This window comes from Moschus berezovskii, chromosome 13 (assembly GCF_049115385.1).
Source record: "Moschus berezovskii isolate FMDL1 chromosome 13, NW_MosBer_1.0, whole genome shotgun sequence".
Lineage (NCBI taxonomy): Eukaryota > Metazoa > Chordata > Mammalia > Artiodactyla > Moschidae > Moschus > Moschus berezovskii.
In genome coordinates, this window is record NC_142472.1 from 14,495,965 (window position 1) to 14,523,787 (window position 27,823).

General features: G+C 41.4%; 1 protein-coding gene across 1 annotated transcript in view; it reads left to right on the forward strand.

Annotated features, from left to right (window-relative positions):
• Positions 1-27,823, forward strand: part of LOC129556575 (ATP-binding cassette sub-family C member 4-like) — a 113,941-nt gene that overhangs the window by 45,792 nt on the left and 40,326 nt on the right. The window contains exons 11-19 of the mRNA XM_088842843.1: positions 811-1,002; positions 4,322-4,416; positions 4,640-4,726; positions 8,735-8,831; positions 10,837-11,007; positions 11,750-11,890; positions 12,666-12,703; positions 13,082-13,140; positions 22,364-22,510. Of these exons, the coding sequence (XP_088698969.1) occupies positions 811-1,002; positions 4,322-4,416; positions 4,640-4,726; positions 8,735-8,831; positions 10,837-11,007; positions 11,750-11,890; positions 12,666-12,703; positions 13,082-13,140; positions 22,364-22,510 (1,027 nt within the window). The remainder of the gene's footprint in view (positions 1-810; positions 1,003-4,321; positions 4,417-4,639; positions 4,727-8,734; positions 8,832-10,836; positions 11,008-11,749; positions 11,891-12,665; positions 12,704-13,081; positions 13,141-22,363; positions 22,511-27,823) is intronic.

Consider the following 27,823-nt stretch of genomic DNA (forward strand, 5'->3'; position numbering starts at 1 on the left):
AGACAGATACATAGGCAGGTTATTTCAGCCCAGGGCAATGAGCACCCTGATGTGTGGACACAGACACATCTATGTGTTATAAAAAATTTGAAATTTGCACGTTGACTTAGTCTCATGTGTTTTGTACAACAACATACAGAAACCTAAACGTGGAATATGTGCACTAAAGGGTGATGATTTCCTTTATGATGGACCTTTGCTCTGCAGACACAGCTCACTTCAGAGTTCTTTTAGTTCATCATCTTTGAATGTACTCTTTATACATAGCTTTAAAAAAATTAAAATGTTTATTTGACTGCATGAGATCTTAGTTGCAGCATTTGAGGTCTAGTTCCCTGACCAGGGATCGAGCCCCAGCCCCTGCACTGGGAGCTCAGAGTCCCAGCCACCGGACCACCGGGAATTCCCTACACATAGCTTTTTAAGAACAAGTATTTGTCAAATAAAGGATATCTGAGATGTAGGAACAACTGCATTAAACATCAGGTATATGAACTACACATCCTGTGGGGCTGCTCTACTAGAGAAAGATGTTAAATATTCTTAATAAGTCTTTGCTGAGTAGAGCACTTCGTTTGGGGAAACTCAGGCAGTGTAGCTTGTTATACTATTCATATTCCTTATCAACCTTTAGTTTACCAATGGCATTATTATTATTTTTTGATCACAATCACCAGAGCAGTACTTTATCCTGTTCTGAAGGAAAGGGTTCTACCGTGTATCAGCGCCAGGGTGGGGCCGGCCGTGCTGCGGGGCGGGTTCCGTGCTGAGTGCACCCCGTTCACCTGTGTGTGTTGCCATCTGTTGCAGTCGTCACTGTTAAGCGCTCTGCTGGGGGAGCTGCCCTTGATCCAGGGGAAGGTCAGCGTGCACGGGAGGATCGCATATGTGTCTCAGCAGCCCTGGGTGTTTCCAGGAACTGTGAGGAGTAACATTTTATTTGGGAAGAAATATGAAGAAGACAGATATAAAGAAGTAATAAAGGCGTGTGCTTTGGAAAAGGTGACTAATGACTTTTGAGCTGCATATACTAAAATTTCAAATAGTGATAATGTTGCTTTAAACTCTAAAGTTAGTTGAAATTTCTTTTTAATTTGAAAGGTCTTTGATTGTTGCTTAATATTTATGCTGGTCTTCTGGGTAAATATGCAGGCATACATGTTGTTGTTTTAATCCTGATGTGATAACAACGCTCACAGAATAACTTTGGTGGGGGGCGGTGTGGTTGTTTCATTTTGTGAAATTTCATTCATTGTTTTTGGTAAGGGGGGCTGTGCCACACGCCTTGCACAATCCTAGTTCCCTGACTACGGACTGAACTTGGTCCCTTGGCAGTGAGAGCACAGAGTCCCAACCACTGGACCACCAGGGAATTCCCTCGTTCACTTTTAATTTCTTTTTTTAATGGACAATTGCAAAACTTTGTAAAAATAGATAGCATGGTGTAATGAACCCTCATGTACCCACCCCCAGCTTCAGCCAGGAGCAGCTGGTGGCCAGTCCAGCTGCATCTCTACCCCTGCCAGCCCCAGCCCCACCCCAGAGTATTCTGGAGCAGATCCTAGACCTCAGGTTAGCTCATCTGCAAATGTATTATTACTTTTCTCTGAAATATAGGAAAGCCTTTGGGAAAAAAAAAAATCACATTATTTCACCTGGAAAATAACCCAGATTCCTGAATGTCATCGCCCTGCTCTGTTTACCTGTCCTTAGTCATCTCACTGAGGAATCTCCTTCTGCGCTGCTGGAGTCAGCCTGTGCATGAGGTCTCCCCTCCGACCCTTGGCTCGTGCCTCCTCAGGCCTTTTCAGTCTCCAGGTTTCCCTCTCCACTTGGTTTTGACTTGCATTTTTATTTAAGGAAAATAGAATGCTTTAACATTTCTTCTTAATACTGCATCTTTTCCTTGGGGGAGAGATTGTTTTCAGACATGGCATTGAGTTTCACAGAAAATGACAAAATGAAACATTGAACTCTACCTTGGGATCTAGATAAAATTAGTGAATGAATGATGAAAACTGAACTCACTTGAGAGGGGAATGTAATTTGGCAAAAGGAAGAACAATGTAAATACTGATTAAACAGTATGTTACTCTGCTGGGTTATAAAAATCCGTGAACAGTAGCGTTAAAAGGCTCCCCTCGAGTCTGTTGAGTCCAGTCTGGACATCCGAGTATTCTTCTATACTGTGAGAAAAAGCCCGGGACAGGCTTTCAGAGGTGAGGAGTTAAGACACCAGAACCTTCTTCCTGAGGAACTAGAAAATAGTAATTTTGCTTGAACCACAGCTTGAACATCATAGACTGTATCACGTGAGTAGCATTTTGCAATCATGTGGTTAAAACAGAATTGCTCCTTTAATGGGCTTCTGTTTCTTTCTCTTGGGTTCTTATTTATGGGAGATTGTGTTTGCAGAAATAATGTCAGGTTAGCAGGAATGAGCTAGATTTTTATTAAATGGTGTAGAGGCTGTAGAAGGAAAGAAGAGGGAAGCAAATGTAGAACAGTGAGAACAGTAGCTCCCATTCGTGCAGAGCCCATGTGCAAATCATTTTTCTACCTTTCACCCCTGTGTGTGCACACATGTAAGAGGGTATATGAGTGACTGATTCTTTATCAGTGTGTTCAGCATTAACATCCTCATTTTATAGTTGGTAAAACTAAGGCTTGGGGGATCAGACAGCTCTTCTCAGTATCTGCAGCTCGAGTTCAGATCCCTTTCTGCGTGGTTCTAGACTCCATGCTCATCCTCCGTGCTGTGCTGCCTCTCAGTTGAGGAAGTTTATAAGGAAGAACTTTTTACAAAGCAGGAGATAGATGAAGGTGTAAGGAGTATGGAGTAAACAGATCTCAGGCATTTCCTCTTTACTTTATTTTTATTTATTTATTTTTATTGGAGGCTAATTATTTTACAATATTATATTGGTTGGTTTTGCCATACATTGACATGAATCCGCCCCGGGTGTACATGAGTTCCCCTTTCTGAATCCCCCTCTCACCTCCCTCCTCTCCTTATCCTCCCTCTGGGTCATTCCCGCACACCAGCACCAAGCTTCCTGTATCATGCATTGACCCTGAACTGGCGATTCGTTTCACATATGATAATATACAAGTTTCAACTGATACCCAGGTCAGACTCCAGAGACCCAGGCCAGGCTGGGGTTTTTCTTTCATGACCTTGCCTTACTGGTGAAGCTCAGCCCTTCTTTTTCCCCACATTTGAGCATCTCTGCAAAAGAGCAGATGCTGGGACAGTGGCTGATATTCAGCTTTTTCCCCGGGGGTCCATGCTTTGCTGTAGCCACATGGGCTGATTGGACCAGCAATGTGGCCAGTGTTCTGGGGCCTCCCCCACCCTCGGGTGTCCATGCGGCAGAGTCTGATGGGAAGGGTCCCTGCAGGACCGGGCTGCAAAGCAATTCTTCTGTACATGATGTGACCTTTATAAACATGGACTGCTCTCCAGGTCTGCATGGTCGGAACACGGACACCTTCCAAATGCATCTGGAGTGTGCCCCTGACCCCGTCTCTGCATTCTCACTGCTCCCACTCTGGTCCTGACCATGGTCATCTCTCACCCAGATTTTTCCAGTAGCCTCCTCACTTATATTCACTCTTCCGCTTCCCCACTTACTGCCTGTTTTCCGCAAAGCACAGGAGTGATTCCTTAAACACCCACGGCTGTGTAAGTCCTCCCCTCCCCTCTTACTGGAGTGCCCCCAGGCTCCTCCTGCCCTGTCTCCCCCTCTCTCCCCTCATTCTCACTCTGCCCTCCGGCCTCCTTGTCCTGAACCCCTTGGGCATCTCCCTGGGGCCCCTGCACCCGCCCCTCCCTCTGTGAGGTGCGGCCTCTCCAGGTCTGCCCGAGTCCCCCACTCCCAGATCAGCTCACCCTCCTCTGAGCAGAGCCCTCCCCCCAGTGTGGACTCGCTTCCCTCCTTCACTCTCCATTCGACTTCCTTTTCCTTCTTGTCCTTAGTTCTTGCACTCAACATGGAAAGAAACTGTAGGGACTTTGTTTCCTCGTAGCTGAATTCACTGTGCCCAGAACAATGCCTGGCGTGTAGTCAGTCCTCAATAAATATCTGTTAAAATGGTTAAATGCATAAATGCTACGAAAAACTGCAGAATGAAGAAAAGATGAAAAACCCTGAGAGGTTTTTTTTTTTTTTTTCATGTTCAAGGTTATTGTTATTCACTGTGAAATAAGCCCATTATCGTTGATCGAACACTTGTTGGGAGAACTACTGCTGAAAGGTTAGGATGGCAGGAGAACACATTTTAAATCTTTTTCTTTTTTCCCTTTTCTATCTCCTTTCAGAATTTGCAGAATTTGAAGGAAGGAGATCAAACTGTGATAGGAGACGGAGGAACCCCGCTGAATGAAGGGCAGAAAGCCCGGGTCAGCCTCGCCAGGTAAATGGGGTTTCAGTTGCCACCCTGCCCCTCCTCCTCCGCAGCTCCTAGTGGACGTGAGCACACAGGCCCCGCTCACCGGATGGGCCTATGTGAAGCAGGGACTTGGTCCTTTCCCTGGGCTCATGGAAGGAACATGAAGTTGTTGGACAGCATCATGATTCAGAGATGAGACCCAAGGAGTGTGAAGTGTCCTCTCCTGACGTCTCTCTACATTTTCTAGAGCCGTGTATCAGGACGCAGACATCTACCTCCTGGACGATCCGCTCAGCGCAGTGGACGTAGAAGTCAGCAGGCACTTGTTCGAACAGTGAGTTTTCTCCTATTTCCTGTCATTTCTTCTTTCTAAGAATCCTGTAGGGATCAGGGAAGGGAGCTCAGGAAGGCCTTTGTGCTCCTGAAGACTCAGCTCGCTGTGTGCTGCTGTCCTTTGCTCCCTGTTTTCCCTCAAAAGAAGATCCATTGTAGAGAAATCTTGCATCATGATGAGGTCAGGACAGGAACATACAGCAGGTGCTTCCAGTGTGTGGAGGTCAGTGGGGTCCATGCTTTAGGGAGTCAGGGATAGCTGGCAGATTCTACCCTGTGACTTGCAGTTGATGGATCCAGACACTGTAGATGGATCCACACCCCTGGAATAAGAAGGATGATATCCGATTTTAAAATCATAGAGCGGAACTCTGTAATCTGATACTTGGCTGCCAGTTCTTTTCCTCCATCATTTAAGGCACATTAGAAGGTACAATGGAGAAGGAAATGGCAACCCACTCCAGTGTTCTTGCCTGGAGAATCCCAGGGACGGGGGAGCCTGGTGGGCTTCCGTCTATGGGGTCACACAGAGTCGGACACGACTGAAGTGACTTAGCAGCAGCAGAAGGTACAAAGTTTTCAGTATTGACATAGAGCTTCCGTGCAAAGGCCCTGTTAGCTTATGCTTATTATTCTGTAGGTTTGAAAATACTTAGCAAAGCCTAGAATTCAAGAATAATTTATCAGAGCCATACTCGATATCAGAGTATGGCTTCAGTCATTTAACGTTGCTTCATGGATGCTTGTGGAATTAATACTTAGACCCACGATAGAGGGTTGACTTGAATGTGAATCTAGGTATCTAGAATCTTTCTAAAGTCCTGGTTCTCACTTTGTGATTCTGGCTTTTGGTGTCAGTGGCTCTTGCTTGGCCGTAGAACCCCTAAAGTAGAACAACTACGATGCTTTTCTGTGTATAATATGTCTTAACATATACTGACTGAGGCCTTTGATGAAATCTAGATTGGCCTCACTGAAAGCCTCATGAACTTGCTTTTGCTAAAACAGCCTCCACATCTCCCCCCAGTGTTTGTTCCCCTGCTGTTCACCTTATTAAAGCCAGTGAGCCTTCTAGCTGCACTTATTAACACCCTGCTGTGTGCACTGAGTTAGATGCCCTTACAGATGTTCCTGCACGAAGCCTCCTAGTTTACAAGGAGGACGGTGATCCAGGAGAGGGGAAGGACCCACGCTGGGCAGAAAAAGGAGACTAGGACACCCAGGGCTCATTCCTGCCTCTGAGGAACCTGTCTCTGTGTGGAGCTTGTTAAGAGATGCCGGGGAGAAGGTCAGCAGAGTCAAGGTGTAGAGGGTTTTAATACAGGATAGTAAGTGCTGAATGGAAGCAGAGGTGGCAGCTGTAGGCTTTCATTAAAAGTGGATGAATCGCACTTCTACTTGACATGAAGAGTTTCCTTCCGTCATGAGGCTATATCCAAGGTTAAGGTTTTACCACTTTATGCTCTGAACACTAAGTGGGTTCTGCCACCTGCAGAAGGTGAGGAGTGTTAAGTGAACTGATGCTGTCTCACCATGCTATGGATCCCGACATGTTTCAGCCCCATATCACCAGGCCCCCACCCCGGCATCATCAGCTCTTCGGGTCTGTCCTGATCAGACTTCCATGCTGCTGTCTACTCAGCTCACCCTCCTGCTCCAGCCTTTCTCAGACCCTCCTCCCCATCACGTTCAGGAAGCAGCTCCAGGTCCTCAAACAGAGAACAGGCTTCTTTTCGTCCCCACACCCACTCAGGATCAAGCCATGCTGGCTCTGTGTGTGGGGGTCCTTTCTCACATCCGTCTGTCTGTACATACTGGTCCCTCTGTCCCAGAGCCAGGGAGCTCTGCAGCAGGACACAGAAGGAAGGTCGAAGGTGGGTCCTGCCTTTGCCTCCTGCTCCTCCAGGGGTGCCCTCTGTCTTCCCACAGTCCTCAATAATAATGCTAAATAAATAAAGCTTAATAAAAAGCAATATTTAGGAGAAATTCAAAGCCATTAATTGGTCACTTTGTAATTATTTGTATTACGTTACTTGCGATAGAATATTAGGAAGAAAACATTTTACAGCTTTTGGGTTGCTCTATCAGATTTGATTTACATCCACCTTCAGGGACTATTGGCAATTAATTATAAATTAAGAAGAAACAGTTACATTGAAAGCTTTAGTACTAAGACTGAAGAGGGAGTTACTCATTCAAAATACTTAGGTATAAACATTGAACTAAGACATCTCAACAGGTAAAAATGAATCCTTTTGGACTTAATGAAGCGATAGTGTATGTGACTATATACTGGAGTCTTGCTTCTGATCACAGACCTAGTGTCCAATGTGTCCCCATAGGACTTTTCTGTCTTGAGTCCAAAGCACATGACTGCTCGTGGTTAGGGAGGAGTGGGGAAAGGGGCTGACCTTTACTGGGTGGATTGGTGGTCTGATTTCTCAGAACATGTGGGTGAGTTGTCATTGACGTTGTATGAGTTGAAGATACTGAAGTCTAGTAGCTCATCAGATGTCGTCAGGCTCGTGAAGGGACTGAGCTGCAGTTTGCTGCCTCTCTGTCTGATTCACTTAGAAGACTGAGCTTTGGTCCACGTTCCTGAGATTTGCTCTGCAGGGGACTTGGGCACCCAGACCACCTGCCTGGAGCCCTGCCTGTGGTCACCAGCTTACTTCCCTGGAGGGGTTGTGGACCCTGTGGGATGAGACTAGGGTTGAGTCCCTAGGGGTCTGCATTTAAAATGGAGGAGCAGTCTGAGGGGTTACTGCGAAAGGACACACTTAATAATGCGGGGAACAGTGAGGGAATTGGGTCACACCTCGCAGGCCTGCAAGCCTGTACTTGCCCAACCGAGACTAAATAAAGTGCCTGCCGTCGGTGACGGAGACATGAATAGTTTAATGGCTAGAGTGAGCGTCCATGTCTAAAGCAAGGTCCTGCAGGGACCGTGTGTGGTGGACAGGGGCTGGCAGGACTTGGCAGCAGCTGTTGCTCTTGGCAGGCAGGAGGTAATTACCAGTTACAGGGAAACTGACATCTGGCTGGTTTGTCACCATGGAAACCCACAGATGATCGTGCCCCTCCTGCCCCTTGGAGAAGCATAGTGGAGGGTTCTGATCTAAAGCTGGAATAGTCGTTAGTTGGAACCTGGGACAAGCATATAGTAAGGTCAGTCATGCGAGGAAGTGTAGTTGAAGCAGACACTGGTCAGGCAGGGGATGTACAGAGAACAGCCATCTAGGGTGGCCTGACCACACAGGGGTCTTGGCTAAGAGAATCGGTGTGTCTTTTGATTTGTTGGTTGATTTCCACTCCAATTTGGGCCATTTGGATTCTGTTCTTTCATCTCCATGTTTGGAAGGTGTTCACTCCTAATGAAAGAAGAATTGCTTCCTGAATGGGACTGGCAATGTTGTAGGGACTGATGGAGGGTCACACTAGCGTTCATTTTCTGTCTAATATTATTCGGGGGGAAGGGTCTAGAATATGCACTCTGGCAAAGGTTACCAGGAAATGATTCATTTTTGTTGTTAATCTGCACATCAAAAATCATTAATAATCACCTAGAAAACTGCTGAAGAAAAATGTACACATTTTTATATGACACAGATTCCTATTCTTCCATTCTCACATAGACATAAAATAGTGTTTTAGTTCAGTCGAGTTTTGGAATCTCCGTGTTGTTCAGTTGCTTTTCTTTATGAAATATATAAATGTTAAGCTGAGTTTTAGGTAAAAGAATTTAGCTCTTGGCGCCTCCTTCACTGGACTGCTTTTTAGAGTCTTTTTTTAGTGGAGCTGGAGTCAAGTTTGCTGCTGATGAATTTGAAGACCTTGTCAGAGTCATGTATTTATATTTGTCTCAAATTTTGTCATTTATTTGGTATTTAAACTGCAGATCTTTGACCACTGTGTTGTCTTTGTCTCATTATGTTTTAAAAATACAAATTTTTAGTTTGGAGTATCCCCACTAATGTGCTTTTGCATGCTGTGCCTTTTACATTTGTAGGTGTATTTGCCAAGCCTTGAGAGATAAGATCACAATCCTAGTAACTCATCAGTTGCAGTACCTGAAAGCTGCAAGTGAGACTCTGATATTGGAAAATGTAAGTAGTTTCTAGAAATCTATGGAGCTTGCTAGCACTTGCTAGCACTGTGTTGAAGGCCAGGCCCTCTCAACAGGTCACTCTCCTTGGGTTCACGGTAAATGCCCTCCTCTCCCTCAGTATTTTGTCCCCTTCTTCCCAGAACTGGTGATACTCAGGCCTTTGAGGATGAATCCAAAGACCATAGAAATGTCACTATTATGCTTTAAGCCACATAAACCCTAAAGTGTATAAAAGTGCTACCATGGAGTTACTGGGTCATCACTGTTCTAATGAAATTTGTTAAGGATAATAATGCTATTTTATGTAGACCCCTTTTGTTTTCCCCTTCCAGGATTTAAGTCAAAGTATATTAATTTGGAAATTAGAGATACTAAGACCTGTTTGTAACCATGTGATCGTCATACACAGTTTGCTAAAGAGCATCTTCCATTAGCACCAGAAGCGAGGCTGGGTAGCCGAGCACTGGGGTCAGAGATGCCCACTCAGCTGGTGTCCCCAGTTGCTGGTCTCCCTGCCCAGGTCTCTATGTGCCTGATATGTGTGGGAGCCTGTGCAGCAGGAGGACAGGCCCTGCCCTCACGGGGCTCCTGTTCTTACGGGGAGGATGTGACAGAGAGGGAGCGAGGGTGACATCCTGGCTGCCTCCCTGAGAAGCTGGTGCCTCACAGGATCTGAGTGACATGAAGGTGGGGGCCACACAGTAACCTTGGTGAGGGGGTCTGGGCAGGGGGTCCTAAGGAAGGGGCGACCTGGCAGGTTGGAGGAATAGCAGGAAGACCAGAGGAGAGAGGTGGTCTGATGTGGGAGTTAAGAGAGTCCTCTGATGCTCACTGGAGGGGTGACACCAGAAGCAGTTACAAGTCTTAGTAAAGCTGAGGTGACAGCAGCGTGGGTTCAAGCTAGGATGTCAGTTTCTAGAGCTGCTATAACAAAGCACTGCAAACTGGGTGACTTAAAACAACAGAAGTTTGTCATCTCCCTGTTCTGGAGGCTGCAAGTCCCAAATCCAGGTGCTGGCAGGGCCGTGCTCTCTCTGAAAACTCCATTGGGGAGAATCCTTCCCTCCAGCCTCTGGTGTTCATCTGCTTCCCTTGGTGTTCCTGGTTTCCAGCTGCAGCGCTGTGGTTTCTGCCTCTGATGTCACATGGCCATTGTCCCCGTGTCTGCTGGGTCTCTTCTCATAAGAACATCAGTGTTGTTGTATGTACGGTCACCCTGCTCCAGTATGACCTCATCTTAACTTGATTACATCTGCAAAAAGCCTGTATCTAAATAAGGTCATATCCACAGATGTCAGGTTTAGGGCTTGAACGTAACTTTTTGGGGGCCACCATTCAATCCACAACTCCTAGCATGGTTGGTGGTGGGCTGGAGAGTAGTGAGAGTATTTCAGGCTTCCTGGTCGTTTGATGCTTCAGTCTTGGCTTGTTTGCCTCTGGGCCTCAGCAACAGTGTCCTGAACCCTTGTCTGCTCTACAGCCCCGTTGGCCAGATCCCTCACTTATCAAGTGAAGTTCTACTCTGGGAAAGATTATTAAAATGCAGAACCTCTGCTTCCCTAGAAGTAGTTCCATGTGTAGATTCTCCACTCCCCTAGGAATGTGGGGCTCAGATTTCTCTAACATGTTGTTGTTTACTTGCTCAGTCATGTCTGACTCTTTGCAACCCCTTGGACTGTAGCCCACCCGGCTCCTCTGTCCATGGGATTTTCCGGGCAAGAATACTGGAGTGGCCTGCCATTTCTTATATTAATGGTCTCCATCTTTAACACATGAGCACACATTTCTTTCATATCCCCCAGCACCTAATACAGGGTCTGGCAGAGAACACAATGTTCAGTTCTGTGTTAAGCTGAACTGAACTAGATTTGTCCACCAGAATTTTAGACCTAATGATCACTTTCTTATAAAAATCGTAAGATCCATTTACTTCTCTTGATTAGCATTTATATTAGATCAGTATTACCAAATGCAAATACATTCAATTTTTTTTTAAATTTTAGGGTGAAATGGTGCAAAAGGGGCCTTACACTGAGTTCCTGAAATCCAGACTAGATCCTGGTTCCCTTTCAAAGAAGAAGACTGAGGAGTCTGAACCGTCTTCCAAGTCTCCAGACCAGCCTCAAGAGTCTTCCACACCCTCAGTGAAAGATGCAGCCCCAGAGGACGACGATGTGAGTTTCTCAGCCTGCAGCATGCCTGGGTCTGTCTGCTCTTGGTGGCCTTATGGGCTTCAGTCTGCTCTGGTTATATATACATACTCAGGTCCTCCTCGACATCCAAACCCAGGAGCCTGGGTGATTCTGATAAGTGTTCAGATTAGTCCCTCACATTCCACACTCAGGAATCACTCTCTGAAATTCAGGAACCACATAGATTTTGATCACGTGCTGCCCCCCTGCTACCCAGATTCACCTTACTCCAGCTTGCTCTGTGAGCTCAGTTTAACTGTATTTGGCTAGTATTTTGAGGCTCAGTTATGTTTTATGAGTGACATCATTGAGTGACAAAATAAAAGATTAAGAGCTCAACATTAGTTCCATATCATTTTGTGTACTATTTTGAACAAGCTTCTGCATTTATACTTGAACTGGCTATGGTGCGCTTGTGTTGAGAGTCGTGATTGACTTTAAGCAAAGCTACCCAACCATGAATAACCTCATGCAGATGACATTTCCTTATCTCTAATAGATTCCTAGGAGTGGGATGGCTGGGTCCAAGCATAAATGCATATGTGGTTTGTCTAGATATTTCCATACCCTTCTCTTTAGAAGATGGAATATCTTTCATTCCTGCCAGCATACGAGTTTTGTGTGTGTCCCCACCTTTCTGCAATGAAAGTTACTGTTGAACTTTTGATATGTAGGGATTGATTACTTAATGTTTTATCTCTCACTGCCATTTTTCCTCTCATAGACTGAGGATATACTGGTTAAACTACCCCTGGAGAATCATTCAAAGGGACAAGTTGGTTGTGAGACCTACAAGAATTACTTCACAGCTGGCGCTCACTGGTTTACCATCATTTTCCTTATTCTAGTGAACATCGCAGCTGAGGTAAAGACATTTATTTTGGTGTGTGCCCTCAGTTTTGTATTTACATATTATTTATACTTTATGTATCATTATTCTTAGTATGTATATGAAGATATTTATCTCAAAGAACTGGCCCCTGAAGTTGTGGGATCTATCTGGGTGAATCTGAAATCAGGAAGGCAGGCCTACAGGCTGGAACCTCAGGCAGGAGCTGACCCTTCTGCCTTGAGGCAGAATTTCTTCCTCCTCCAGCAAGCCTCAGGTTTTTCTCTTCAGGCCTTTGACTGACTGGATGAGGCCACCACAATGTTGAGGGTGATCTCTACTTCCATTCTCATGATGAATGTGAACCACATTCATGGCAATGTCTAGACCAGTGTCTGAATCACTGGAGACTGGCCTGGCTAAGCTGACATAGAAAACTGACCATCACAGTACCTGTTAAGTTTCTTTCATTTGAAAAAACTCCAACATTTACACTATTATTACTGTATTTGCAGTCCATCTGGATTTGCATTGAAAAGCATTTTTTGTGGGGAGCTAAATAAGTCAACTTTACTGGTGTTGTGTGTACATGACAGAGAGCTTCTAGGAAAAGAACAATGTGTTTTGTAGATATTAAAATGCAGTATGCCCTCCTCTGACCTATGGTCATCTGGGGTGTGCGGTTTGGTGCAGACCTGAGCCGGAAGGACTGTCTCCATGTTCTGGAGCCTTTCCATCCCCCATCCTAGTGAGCAGGGGTGTGCAGGCTCAGTAACATCAGTGTTTGAGTGACTGTCATTTCCTGATCCAGGTTGCCTACGTCCTGCAGGATTGGTGGCTTTTAGACTGGTGAGTGATTCCTGATCTGACCCAAAGTGCTGAAGGTCCACAGGAAGCCCCCCTTCCCACAGAGCCAGGGGGAGAGGTGGAGCTTGTTCAGCCTCCTCTTCTGACCCTCACATATTTTCCCTGAAGAAAATGTTCCTGCTGGTGGCATATGACCCTCCCATGGTCTGTCCCCATGTCTGACCCTCAGCAGCTTCCTCACAGACAGTTTGAGAACTGAAACTCATGATACAAGCTGAATTTTTATAAGGTAGAGGGACACAAGGCCCCATGAGCTGGGAATTGTTTTCCAGCACAAACCATGTCTCCTAAATTGAGGTTGATTTTTTTGTCTTTACCTAATTCTATCTACTGCATTTTTTTCTCTTCCCTATTCCATAGGGCGGATGAACACAAAACGAAGGCAATCGATATGAACTGGTACTTAGTAGTTTATTCAGGTAAAGTTGAATCTTCTATTCTATTATACAGGAGTGTGAAATGCTTTCAGTGAGCCTATGCGAGCAACTAGGGCTTCCAGGAGTAATTCAGTAATGTCTTAACAGATTAAGTCTGAGTTGCATTTACTCTGTGAATTAATTGGAATGATTATTCTTTAAAATTGGGTAGAAGAAAGAGATTGAATGAAGACTTTTAAAAAATTTATTTTATTGATGTGTAGTTGATTTAGTATAGTTGTGTTGATTTCTGCTGTACAGCAAAGTGATTCAGTTTCATATATATAGAATGATATATATGTATATATGCTATATATGTATATATGAATACATATGTGCATATATATTCTTTTTCATATTATATGCCATTATGGTTTGTTACGGACTATGGAATGCCATTCCCTGTGCTATGCAGTAGGATCTTGTTATCCACTCTCTATATAAAAGTTTCCATCTGCTCTCCCCAGACTCCCAGTCCACCCCTCCCCCACCCTTCTTCCCCTTGGCAACCACAGGTCTGTTCTCTCTGTGGGTCTGTTTCTGTTTTGTAGATAAGTTTATTTGTATTATATTTTAGATTCCACATGTAGGTGATATGATGTTTGTCTTTCTCTTTCTGATTTGCTTCACTTAGTTTGATAATCTCTAGACCCATTCATGTTGCTGCAAATTTCATGCTGCATTATTTCATTCTTTTTTATGGCTGATCAGTATTCCATTATATGTGTGTATGTGTGAGTGTATTTTCAGTATTCCATTATATATGTGTGTGTGTGTACCACATCTTCTTTATCCATTCATCTGTTGATGGATACTGAGATTGTTTCTATGTCTTGACTACTGTAAATAGTAATGCAGTGAACACAGGGTGCATGTATCATTTAAAATTAGTTTTCTTTGGATATATGCCCAGGAGTGGAATTGTAGGATCGTATGATAACTTTACACTTGGACATCACCAGATGGTCAATACCAAAATCAGATTGATTATATTTTTTGCAGCCAAAAATGGAGAAGTTCTATACAGTCAGCAAAAATAAGACTGGGAGCTGAGTCTGGCTCAGATCATGAACTCCTTATTGCCAACTTCAGACTTAAAATGAAGAAAGTAGGGAAAACAACTAGACCATCCAAGTATGACTTAAATCAAATCCCTTGCAATTATATAGTGGAAGTGAGAAATAGATTCAAGGGATTAGATCTGATAGAGTGCCTGAAGAACTATGGATGGAGGTTCGTGACATTATACATGAGGCAGGGATCAAGACTATCCTCAAGAAAAAGAAATGAAAAAGGCAAACTGGTTGTCTGAGGAGGCCTTACAAATAGCTCTGAAAAAAAGAGAAGTGAAAGGCAAAGGAGAAAAGGAAAGATATACCCATTAGAATGCAGAGTTTCAAAGAATAACAAGGAGAGACAAGAAAGCCTTCCTCAGTGATCAGTGCAAAGAAATAGAGGAAAACAATAGAATGGGAAAGACTAGAGGTCTCTTCAGGAAAATTAGATACCAAGGGAACATTTCATGCAAAGATGGGCACAAGAAAGGACAGAAATGATATGGACCTAACAGAAGCAGAAGATATTAAGAAGAGGTGGCAAGAATACACAGAACTGTACAAAAAAGATCTTCACAACCGATAATCATGATGGTGTGACCACTCACCTTGAGCCGGACATCCTGGAATGCGAAGGCAAGTGGCCCTTAGGAAGCATCACTATGAACAAAGATAGTGGAGGTGATGGAATTCCAGTTGTGCTATTTCAAATCCTGAAAGATGATGCTGTGAAAGTGCTGCACTCAGTATGACAGCAAATTTGGAAAACTTGCAGTGGCCACAGGACACAGGAAAAGGTCAGTTTTCATTCCAATCCCAAAGAAAGGCAATGTCAAAGAATGCTTGAACTGTTGCACAATTGCACTCATCTCACATGCTGGTAAAGTAATGCTCAAAATTCTCCAAGCTAGGCTTCAATAGCATGTGAACCATGAACTTCCAGATGTCCAAGTTGGATTTAGAAAAGGCAGAGGAACCAGAGGTCAGATTGCCAACATCTACTGGATCATTGAAAAAGCAAGAGAGTTCCAGAAAAACATCTATTTCTGCTTTATTGACTATGCCAAAGCTTTGACTGTGTGGATCACAACAAACTGTAGAAAATTCTTAAAGAGGTGAGAATACCAGACTACCTGACCTACCTCCTAAGAAAGCTGTATGCAGGTCAGGAAGCAACAGTTAGAACTGGACATGGAACAACAGACTGATTCCAATTCAGGAAAGGTGTAGATCAAGGCTGTATGTTGTCACCCTGCTTATTTAAGTTATATGCAGAGTACATCATGAGAAATGCTGAGCAAGATGAAGCACAAGCTGGAATCAAAATTGCTGGGAGAAATATCAATAACCTCAGATATGTAGATGACAACATATCTGAAAGCAAATAAGAACTGAAAAGCCTCTTGATGAAAGTGAAAGTGGAGAGTGAAAAAGTTGGCTTAAAACTCAACATTCAGAAGACTAAGATCATGGCATCTGGTCCCATCACTTCATGGCAAATAGATGGGGAAACAGTGGAAACAGTGATAGACTTTATTTTTTTGGGCTCCAAAATCACTTCAGATGTTGCCATTAGCCATAAAATTAAAAGGTGCTTGCTCCTTGGAAGAAAAGTTATGATCAACCTAGACAGCATATTATAAAGCAGAGACATTATTTTGCCAACAAAGGTCCATCTAGTCAAAGCTATGGTTTTTCCAGTAGTCATGTATGAATGTGAGAGTTGGACTATAGAGAAAGCTGAGCATCGAATAATTGATGCTTTTGAACTGTGGTGCTGGAGAAGACTCTTGAGAGTCCCTTGGACTGCAGGGAGATCCAACCAGTGCATCCTAAAGGAGATCAGTCCTGGGTGTTCAGTGGAAGGACTGATGCTGAAGCTGAAACTCCAATACTTTGGCCACCTGATGCAAAGAACTGACTCATTTGAAAAGACCCTGATGCTGGGAAGGATTGGGGGCAGGAGGAGAAGCGGACAACAGAGGATGAGATGGTTGGATGGCATCACCGACTCAATGGACATGAGTTTGAGTGAACTCCATAAGTTGGTGATGGACAGGGAGGCCTGGCCTTGTGCAGTCCATGGTGTTTGAAGGAGTCAGACATTACTGAGCAACTGAACTGGACTGATGGCAACATTATGTTTAGCTTTTTGATGACCCTCCACTGTTTGCCACGGTGATTGCCTCAGTTTACATTTCTACCAACAGTGTACATGTGTTCCCTTTTCACCACACCCTCTTTAACATCTGTTATTTGTATTTTTCAATGATGATCATTATGACTGATGTTGAGTTGTGCCTTATTGTAGTTTTGCTTTTCATTTCATAACTAGCAATGCTAAGTATCTTTGTATATACCTGTTGGCATATATCTGTGTATGTCTTCTTTGGAAAAATGTCTGTTTAAGTCACCTGTCCATTTTTTGAGCAGGTTTGGTTTTTTTTGTCATTGAATTGTATAAGCTGTTTTAAGATTTTGAAAATTAAGCCTTTGTCAGTCACATCATTTTCAAAGATTTTCTCTCAGTTTTGTCGGTTGTCTTTCCATTTTGTTTATGGTTTCCTTTGCTGTGTGGAAGCTTATAAGTTTGATTAGGTCCCATTTGTTTATTTTTGCTTTTATTTCTATCACCTTGGGAGACTGACCTAAGAAATCATTGGTACAATTTATGTGAGAGAAAGATTTGCCTGTGTTCTCTTCTAGGAGTTTTATGGTGTCATGTCATATTTAAGGCTTTAAGCCATTTGGAGTTTATTTTTGTGTATGGTGTGAGTTGTTCTAACTTTAGTGGTTTACATACAGGTGTCCAACTTTCCCAAAACTACTTCTGAAGATACTGTCTTTTATAATATGCGTGGTGTATAATATACAAGTCTTGTCTCTTCTGTTGACGATTAACTTTAACAGGTGTTGAAAGTGTATGCATTTATTTCTTGACTCTCTGTTCCATTTATTCATAGTCTATTTTTGTGCCAAAACCATATGATTTTGATTACTATAGCTTTGTACTATCATGGGAGGGCTATGACTCCTGCTTTGTTCTTTCTCCTCAGGATTGCTTTGGCAGTTCTAGGTTTCTTGTGGTTTCATATAAGCTTTAGCTGTGTTTGTTATAGTTTCGTGAAAAATTTCATGGGTAATTTGATAGGTATCTTGTTAAATCTGTAGATTGCTTTGGGTAGTATGGTCATTTTAACAGTATTAACAGTATTTATTCTTCCAACTCAAGAGCATGGGGTATCTTTCCATTTCTTTGGATTATGTTCTGTTTCCTCTTTTAATGTTTTATAAATCTTTCACCTCCTTGGTCATGTTTATTCCTGGGTATTTTAAGTTTTTTGATGTGATTTTGATTTGTTTTTACATTCATGTTATAACGTTTCATTATGAGTATATATAAAAAAATACTTGGTTCAGTGTGTCAATCTTGTACCCTTCTGCCTTGCTGAATTCATTTACCATTAGTTTTTGCGTGGAGTCTTTACAGTTTTGTGTATATATCATCATTTGCATATAGTGACAGTTTTACTCTTCCCTCCAAATGTGGATGGCTTTGATTTCTTTTTCTTATCTTATGGCTGTAGCTAGGACTTCCAGTACTATGCTGAATAGAAGTGGTGAGAGTGGGCATCCTTGTCTTCCTCCACATTTTAACAGGGAGGTTTTCAGCTTTTTACCATTGAGTATTATACTGGCCGTGTGCTTTGTCATAAATGGGCTTCCCTGGTGGCTCAGATGGTAAAGCATCTGCCTACAATGCAGGAGACCCAGGTTTGATCCCTGGGTTGGGAAGATTCCCTGGAGAAGGGAATGGCTACCCACTCCAGTATTTTGCCTAGAAAAATCCATGGACAGAGGAGCCTAGCGGTCTGCATATAGTCCATGAAGTTGCAGAGTTGGACATGAAAGAAAGACTTTGACTTTGTCATAAACAGTTTTCATCTTGTTGAGATTTATTTCCTCTGTACTTACTTTCATAAGAGTTTTTTTATCATGAATGATAAATCCAATTTAATCAAATGCTTTTTCTGTATTTATTAAGATGATCATGTGGGTTTTGTGCTTTCTTTTGTTGATATGATGTATCATGTCAATTGATTTGTATATGTTGAACCATACTTGTAACCCTGGTATAAATCCAACTTGATCATAGTGCATGATTTTTTTATGTGTTATTGGGTTCAGTTTGCTAATAATTTGTTGAGAATTTTTGCATTTCTATATTCATCAAGGATATTGTCCTGTGATTTTCATTTTTGGTAGTATCTTTGTCTGGTTTTGATATCAGGATGAAGGTGGCTTTATGGAATGTCTTTGGGAATATTCCCTTCAATCTTTTGGAAGAATTTGAGAGGGATTGGTATAAGCTCTTCCTTTTTTGTTGGGTAAACTTCACCTGTGAAGCCATCTGGTCCTGGACTTTTGTGTGTAGGGATTTTTTTTTTTCAATTACAGATTCTATTTCATTTCTAGTGATCAGTCTGTTCTAATTTTCTATATCTTCTTGGTTCAGTTTTGATGTACTGTATGTGTCTAGAAACTTGTCCATTTCTCATAGCTTGTCCAGTTTGTTAGTAAATACAGTTCATGGTTTATTTGTGTATCTGCAGAATCAGTTGTTACTTATCCTCTTTCATTTATATTTTGTTAATTTGGGTTCTCTCCTTTTATTCTTGGTAAGTCTAACCAGAGGCTTGCCAATTTTGTTTACCCTTTCAGAGAACCAGCTTTTGGTTTTATTGATGCTTTTTCTATTTTTTACATATTTATTTCCTCTCTGATATTTATTATGTCCATCCTTCTGCTGATTTTAGGTTTTGTTCTTCTTTTTCTACTTCTTTTAGGTGGTAGGTTAGGTTGTTTATTTGAGGTTTTTCTTGTTTCTTGAAGATGACCTATGTTACTATGCTGCTGCTGCTGCTAAGATGCTTCAGTCGTGTCTGACTCTGTGCGACCCCATAGACGGCAGCCACCAGGCTCCGCCGTCCCTGGGATTCTCCAGGCAAGAACACTGGACTTCCCTCAAAGAACTGCTTTTGCTGCACTCTATAAATTGTGTATGGCTGTTTCCGTTGTCATTTGTATTTTTAAATTTCCTCCTTGATTTAATTGTTGATCCATTTTTTTTTTAGTAGCATGTTTTTTGTGTGTGTGTACACTCAGTTGCTCAGCTGTGCCGACTCTTTGTGACCCCATGGAGTATAGCCCACCAGGCTGCTCAGTCCATGAGATTTTCCAGACGAGAATACTGGCGTGGGTTGCTATTTCCTACTCCAGGAAATTTTCCTGACCCAAGGATTGAACCCGCATCTCTTGCATCAGTAGGTGGATTCTTTATCACTGCACCACCTGGAAAGTCCAACTTGTTTGGTTTCCACATAATCTTTCTTTTTTATTTTTCTGTGGTTGAATTCTAGTTTCATTCAATTGTAGTCAGAAAAGATGCTTGAAATAATTTCTGTCCTCTTAAATTTGTTGAGGCTTGTTTCGTGCTCTAGGACCATCCTAGAGAATGGTCCATCTGCACTTGAAAATAATGAGTATGTTGGGGTTTATTTGGATATAATGTCCTGGAAATATCTAGTAAGTATAATTTTTCTATTGTTTCATTTAAGATCTCTGTTGCTTGATTTTCTGTCTAAAAGATTTGTCAAGTGATGTGAGTGGGGTGTTAAAGTCTCCTACTATTATTGCATCCCCATCAATCTCTCCCTTTATATCTGTCAGCATTTGTTCTATGTATTTGGATGCTCCTATGTTAGGTGCATATATGTTGACAAGTGTACTATCTTCCTATATAGAGCTTTCCATCGTTATCTAGTGTCCTTCTATATTTTTCTATATAATCTTTGTTTTAAAGTCTATTTTGTCTGATATGAGTATTGTTGCTTCCACTTTCTTGTTATTTCATGAAATATCTATTTCTATCCCCTCACTTTCAATCTATGTGTGTCCTTTGCCCCGAAGCAGATCTCTTATAAGCAGCATATTGTATGCTTTTATTATTTTTATTCAGTATGCCACTTTGTGTCTTTTGTGTGTTTAGTTCTTTGATATTCAAGGTATTTTTGATATGTATATATTTATTGCCATCTTAAACTTTGTTTTCCTGTTGATTTTTATTTGTTCTTTGTTCTTTTTCTTTTGTTTTTTCTTTCCTGGTTTTGATGATTTTCTTTTGTGTTATGCTTCTGCTCTCTTCTTTTTGGCTTTGTGAATATATTGTGTTTTTGATTTATGGTTACCCTCTTTTTCAATTATGTTAACTTCTTCCTATATCTGCTTGCTTTAAACTGGTAGTCATATAAGCTTAGGGCTTCCCCTAAGTTACTCAGTGGTAAAGAATCCACCTGCCAATGCAGGAGACAAGGCTTCTAGGTTTGGGAAAGATCCCCTGGAGAAGGAAATGGCAACCTACTCCATTATTCTTGCCTGGAAAGTCCCATGGATAGAGGAGCCTGGTGGGCTATAATCCATAGGTTCACAAGAATCGAACATGACTTAACAACGTATAGGCTTAAACACATTCTGAAAAAATATCTGCATTTTCTTACTCTCCTGTCCCATTTTATGATTTTGATGTGCCTCTTATACATCTTAATGTTTATCCTTTTGCTGTTCATTGTGTTTATCATCGATTTCACAGAAAATTTTTTAAAATCTGTGTATTGGCTTATTTAAGTGATTTACTGTCCAACTGTGATATTCTCTTTCCCATGGATTCTTGTTTCTTTTCTATTTAGAGAAGACCTTGTAGTATATGGTGCAGGGAGGGGGGGTACTTCCGTGATAACTCAGTTGATAAAGAACCTGCCTGCAATGCAGGAGATTTGATTCCTGATCAAATCCCGGTTTGATTCCTGAGTTAGGAAGAGTCACTGGAGAAGGGATAGGCTACTCACTCCTATATTCTTGGACTTCCCTTGTGACTCAACTGGTAAAGAATCTTCCTGCGATGTGGGAGACCTGGATTCAATCCCTAGGTTGGGAAGATCCCCTGGAGAAGGGAAAGGCTACCCACTCCAGTATTCTGGCCTGGAGAATTCCATGGACTGTAGTCCACGGGGTCACAAAGAGTTGGACAAGACTGAGCGACTTTCACTTTCACTATCCTTTAGGACAGTTTTAGTGTTGTTGTATTGCTTTGGTGTTTGCTTGTCTGAGAACTTTTATCTCTCCTTCTAAGTGCTCATCTTGCTGGATAGAGTATTCTAGGTTGCAGATTTTTTTCCCTTTCAAGACCTTGAATATATCTCGCCATTCCCTTCTTGCCTGCAACTCTCTGTAGAAATAACAACTAACAGCCTTGGCCCAGGGTGGGCTGGAGGTGGGGATGGGATTCCTTTGTAACTAACTTTTGTTTTTCTTTTGCTGCCTTTGAATCTTCTCTTTAACTTTTGCCATTTTAATTATTTATGTCTTTGTTTAGGTCTGTTCAAGCTCATCTCACTTGGGACCCTCTGCTTTTGTACTAAAATATGTTTCCTTCTTTATATTTGGAAAGTTTTCTGCCATAGTTTCTTCAAATACATTTCAATCCTTTTTTTTCCCTCTTTCTTCTCCTTCAGGAATTTCTATTATGCCTAGATTGTCATGCTTTATATTATCAAATAGGCCTCTTTATTGCTTTTTTTTTTATTTGTGTTTCTGTCTGCTGTTCTGATTGGGTGATTTCCAGTGATCTATCTTTCACATCACACATTCATTTTCTGCATTATTCAGTCTACTATTTATTGCCTTAAAACCAACTTTTGTTTGGTACCAAAACATACCTCACTTTTAAATTGTGGGACATGTTGTAAACAGTAAGATTTGATATTCAGAGAAAAAAAGATAACCGCATTTTATCATTTTCTTTCTTCTCAGTTTTATTAGAACTTGCAGTTGAATTAGGAAAGCCTGCAATTGTAGCTTACACCTGATGTTTCCCCATGTGGTTTCTATTTAATGAGAAACAGTGATTTTTATATTCTTTATAAATGTATTTGTGATTGTATTAAACTCTTATAGAATCCTATTATATGTATAAATTTATTCTATATTATATATGAATTTATATATAAATTAAAGAATAAAATATATAATGTACTTATAAAGTATTTGCTATGCTTTAGGATCATTGAAGAAAAAGCAGAGATCTTGTGCTGAGTGATGTTCCTTTATTTCAGGTTTAAATGTATTTACCATCCTTTTCGGCATCACAAGATCTCTGTTGTTACTCTACATTCTTGTTAATTCTTCACAAATTTTGCACAACAGAATGGTAGAGTCCATCTTGAGATCGCTGGTAGTGTTCTTCGATAGAAACGCAATAGGTAAGTCAGACACCAAGTTTTCTCAGTAAGAATGGTTGTTAACAAACCCATTGGTGCCTTATTATAGCTTATGTTTGAAAATGGAGGAGATACTTGGAAGAAAATCACTATCCTGTGTTGATCCATTTTCTATAAAAAGCTGATATTTTTCCTCCTACCAGAGAAAATCTGAATATAGAAGCATATAAGCTTTTATTCCAATTTGTGTTTGTGGAAAAATAAATGTTCACTTTGCAGAATGATTTAGGAACCCATTTGTTGCCTGGCATACAAGACACCGTACATTTGATGGAAACATGTTTCAATGTTGTTGACTACTTGAGTCAGTGGTAGTGACGTGGATGAACCTATAGCCTGTTATACAGAGTGAAGTAAGAAAGATAAAAACAAATATTGTATATTAAGGTATAAACATGGAATCTAGAAAACTGGTACTGATGAACCTATTTGCAGGAAAGGAGTGGAGACTCAGATGTAGAAAATGGACTTCTGGACACAGCAGGGAAGCAGAGTAGCACTGACGTATATACACTATGATGTGTAAGATAGACAGCTGGTGGGAAGTTGATATAAAACACAGAGCCCAGCCTGGCACTTTGTGATAACCTAGGAGAGTGGAATTAGGAGAGGGGAGGGAGGCTTCAGAGGAAGGGGGTATATGTATAATTATGGCTAACTCACATTGTTGTATGGCAGAAACCAATACAACATTGTAAAGCAATTTTCCTCAAATTAAAAAAGAAATTAAAAAAATAAAATGTTGGCTGTGTTACGTGGTGTTAAGCTTCCCTGGTGGCTCAGATGATAAAGAATCCACCTGCAATATGGGAGACCTGGGTTCGATCCCTGAGTTGGGAAGATCGCCTGGAGGAGGGCATGGCAGCACACTTAAGTATTCTTGCCTGGAGAATCCCCATGGACAGAGGAGCCTAGTGGGCTGCAGTCCATGAGGTCGCAAAGAGTCAGACACAACTGAGTGACTAAGCACAGTCCACAAGCTAAGTTATTCTTTAGGAATGACCTTTTTACAAGGAATCTCTGTCCATGAGACAGGCTGTGTGTTTCTTTCTTTCATTTCCCATCCATTTCTGGAATCACAGAGCTTCTGGCATGTGCTGACACTTTGAGGCTTACCTAAAATGGCAATGATAAATTGATTAGAAGATTGATGAAATGTAAATATCCTCTTCAATGAAATTAACCCTATAGTTTTACAGTGGACTTTGGTGACATGTAAGAAGAGGCTCTGTGGTACATAGCAGGTGGATGCTCAGTAGTAAGTTTCTCAACATGAGCGTCCCTGGAGGTTTCCCAGTGGTTGATGTCTCCACCCTGTTTCTTTCACCTATCCTATTTTGGAAGGTAGCCTCCATACTGGGTTTCTTTGAGGAGTTAGTTCATCAGTATAAATGCCCACTTTATCTAGTTGGTTAGATTTTTTTTGTAAGGCCCAGGGTGGCTTTGCTTATGCACGTAATAATTGACAGGACCTGTTAAGGGAGGTAGGCTGGAGATTAGACAGAAGTAGCCTTGACCTCACTCCAGTACTCTTGCCTAGAAAATCGCGTGGACAGAAGAGCCTGGTGGGCTGCAGTCCATGGGGTTACTACTAGTTGGACTCGACTGAGTGACTTCACTTTCACTTTTCACTTTCGCACATTGGAGAAGGAAATGGCAACCCACTCCAGTGTTCTTGCCTGGAGAATCCCAGGGATGGCGGAGCCTGGTCGGCTGCCGTCTATGGGGTCACACAGAGTCGGACACGACTGAGGCAACTTGGCAGCAGCAGCAGCAGCAGTAGCAGCAGCAGCAGCAGCAGCAGCCTTGGCCTAGTCATCAGCTAGCCACAGGACTGTAGACCAAAGCAGGTGGACACTATTGGGCAGGCAAATCTCAAGGCAGGATGTTGTCTGCCTTGGTTTAAAAGTATGGACTCTGGAGCCAACTGCCTGGGTTCAGTACTGGTGCTAGTTGCTAATAGTAATAATTTTTTATAGTTATGTTAGTACGTATGTGTTTGTTACTTAAATTCTCTATTTCTTGGTTTTCTTATCTGTAAAATGAGGATTCTATTCACACCTAACTGATCTTAATGTTGTGGGCATTGCTGTTTTGCTTGGTCACTCAGTCGTGTGCAACTCTTTGCGACCCCATGGACTATAGCCCACCAGGTTCCTCTGTCCATGGAATTTTCTAGGCAAGAAGACTGGAGTGGGTTATCATTTCTGACTCCAGGGCATCTTCCTGGCCCAGGGATCAGACCTGCAACTCTTGCATCTCCTGCATTGGCAGTCAGATTCTTTACCACTGGGCCAAGTTAGTTAATACATTCACAGTGCTGAGCACATGGTCGGTGCCTAATGAGCCTTAGTGACCATGGTGACATGGGGTCTGGAACTTCATCTCCTGGGAAATGGAGATGCTGCTCTTCCTGTTTCGCTAGACCGTTTTGAGGAATAAGAATGTTGAGGGCAGCGTCTTGTGTAGATTTATTCAGTGCATGGTGTTTGGTCCAGGCACTGTGAGGAGCACAGGATGGTAAAATGCAGTGGCCCACACAGATCTCATCGTATTAGGAAGTTAGAACAAGGAAGATTCTGGAGGAGTCCATGCTATTATGGCTGTGAAGTTGCTCCACTTTGCCTGTTAATGTGAAAACTACACTTGTAAAGTTGAGAACATTAAAAAGAATGGAATTTCTATTATCTCAGCCTCTAAGGTCTCATGACCACAGATAGCCAGGTTCTTCATGTTCAAGACCTATAGGCTTCTCTAGACACGAATTCGTTTGTTATTCAAGAATTTGGGACCAAGTTTAAATCTTCAAGTTCACTGATCTTAGAGCAGCCAGCACACTAATATTTATCTTACTTCCCCCTCCTATATCTATTAGCAGGACTTCATTCCTTCAAGAAAATTCAAGGCCAAATAAGTACCACAAAGATAAGCCTAGTTTGCCCAAAAGGTTTGGGGTCAATCAATTACCTACTCATTTAGTGGTAGATTAAATTGAACTCTTTCCTATCTTTTATTTTCAAAAGTAGAATTTGTAATACATAATTTAGGGTGGACTTTGTTTCTGGTATGTGATGTCATGAAGAGAAAACCACATATATTATTTCACTGGAAGCTGTTTTATAGAACCATAAAGTTCTGTTGCTGTCAGTCAAGCTTCCATTTTCTGTCAGTGAAAGAAATAAAATTGCCAAAGTTATGCTGTCTGTCAACAAAGGAGACAAAACTGCCAAACACCTAATACATTTCCCTGGGATTTAATGTGCATTGAAGATGAATCTTAGGAGGGTCAAATATTTGATACCTAATTGTTTTACTTTATAAACTACAGGCCCTTAAGAGGTAAAATGGAGGTATGCCGATTTTTAAATGTTAGTGTTGACATAGCCCAGTGAATGGAAGGAAAATAAATACCTATTTCAAAATGATGAGTCATCAGTGTTACTAGAAAACTGTTTTTCCTTGATTTAAGATTAAGTAAACACTTGTGACACAAATAGCCAGATTATCAAAAGGTATAAAAGGCAGCACCTGTGTAACCTAGATAATTAGTGGTTTATCTTACAAGATCAGCTAGTTCTATTAACAAATTGTCCAATGTTTTAGACCAAGTGAGTAGATTTCACTCCTACAATGGGAAATTCTAAAAACTGAAGGAGGTTTAATTCCTTTTGGTGCCAAATTTTCTAACCACTCCCATCTCCCTTCACAAAGCAACTGTAGGAGTTTCATGCTTAATTGGCCTGGTTTTCAGGTATGTCTTCTCTTGGTTCTTGCTGTATCCAGTGACTGCTTTCTAGATGAGATTAAGGTTTGAAGTCTTAGGTACTAAAATGAGTACCTTATAGATTTTGGATAAACATCGAGTATTTTTTAAAATATACATCATCTTTTCTCTTCCCTTGTTATGTCCATTATTTTAAATTTGATGTTAGATAAGAGAGGAAACTTTGATTGTCATCAGTATACATTTAAAAATCTATTAATGGACATGGAGTTGGGATGAAGGCGGAGATGTTCCAATGTCTCAGTTTTGCTAGGACAGAGCTTTGTAATAGCTGTGCCAGTCACTTCACTGGCACAGTCAAGATCCTCTTGACAGAAGCACAGTTATCTTAAGCAGCACTAATTCAGAGTCGTGTGTGTGTGTGTGTGTGTGTGTGAGACAGAGAGAAAGATTCCTTTTGAATTAGACTGTCACCCTGGAATAAGATCCGTATTATTAGATTCTATTCAAGAGCTGTGAAATTTAAAGTTTGAAAATTAACCAGCAAATAAAAGTGACTCTAGACTTTACCCAGACTAAACTGAATGTTTTTTCTTTATTTTTCAATAGTGGTTTTGAACCACTATATCATGTGGGATCCATGTGACCCTTGCTAGAGAAAACAGACTTTGGAGTCAGCTCTTCTGAATGTGAATCCCATCCCAGCCACCAAGAGACAGACCTTCGTCAAGTTTAACCTTTGTTGACCTCAACTCTTTCTGTAGAGATAATAGTACAATAACATTCTCAACGTTTTTGTGTGCAAGAATGAGGAGAATTAATACATGTAAAGCATTTAAAGACATGCATAGCAAATAGCTGGCATTAACTGATTTTTTGATTAAGTGACCTGATGAAACGTTATGGATTGTTTGGTCTTTTTCTTCTATAAAATCCAAATTAATATGATAAATTTGATAAAACAGTTGGGAATGGGAAAAGATGCGTGTGATTTCCCAGCTGCGAGGAAAAGTGGACAAATGACTAAGATCAATAAGCCACACAAAATCCACAGCATGTTTTATGTTTGTTTGCTGGTTTTGTCTTTGTTTCTGTTTTCATCAGGGATTTGCTTCACTCATGAGTTCATTTTAATTTGGTTTCACAGGGAGAGCTTAATTTTGCATATAAGCACCAAACATCTGGCTTACTTTTTGCTTGAAAATGACAAGGCAAAAGTTTCTTACAGGTCTATTGTGTAATAGGCAGCTGGAAATTTTATAAAGTTATAAGTTCTATTTAAAAGGAACATTGGAATTACTCCAGGGAAGTGGATGTACTTTTTAAGAGTAGCAGGAACTTATTATATTTTTTAAAAAGGCTATATCTGGTCAAAATGTAGAATGCCTATATATTCAGCTTTTTCAAAAAGTATGAAAAATGACAGATTTCACAAAAGTAAATATGACTTTGAAAATTAAAGTTGACCTAAAGCAGTTTTAAATTGTCAAGGCTTCAAATTTTATTACAGGATGTTTTTAGAGACATTCTGTGGTTTGTTCAGTCCGGTTAAATACAGGCAATCTTTCTGC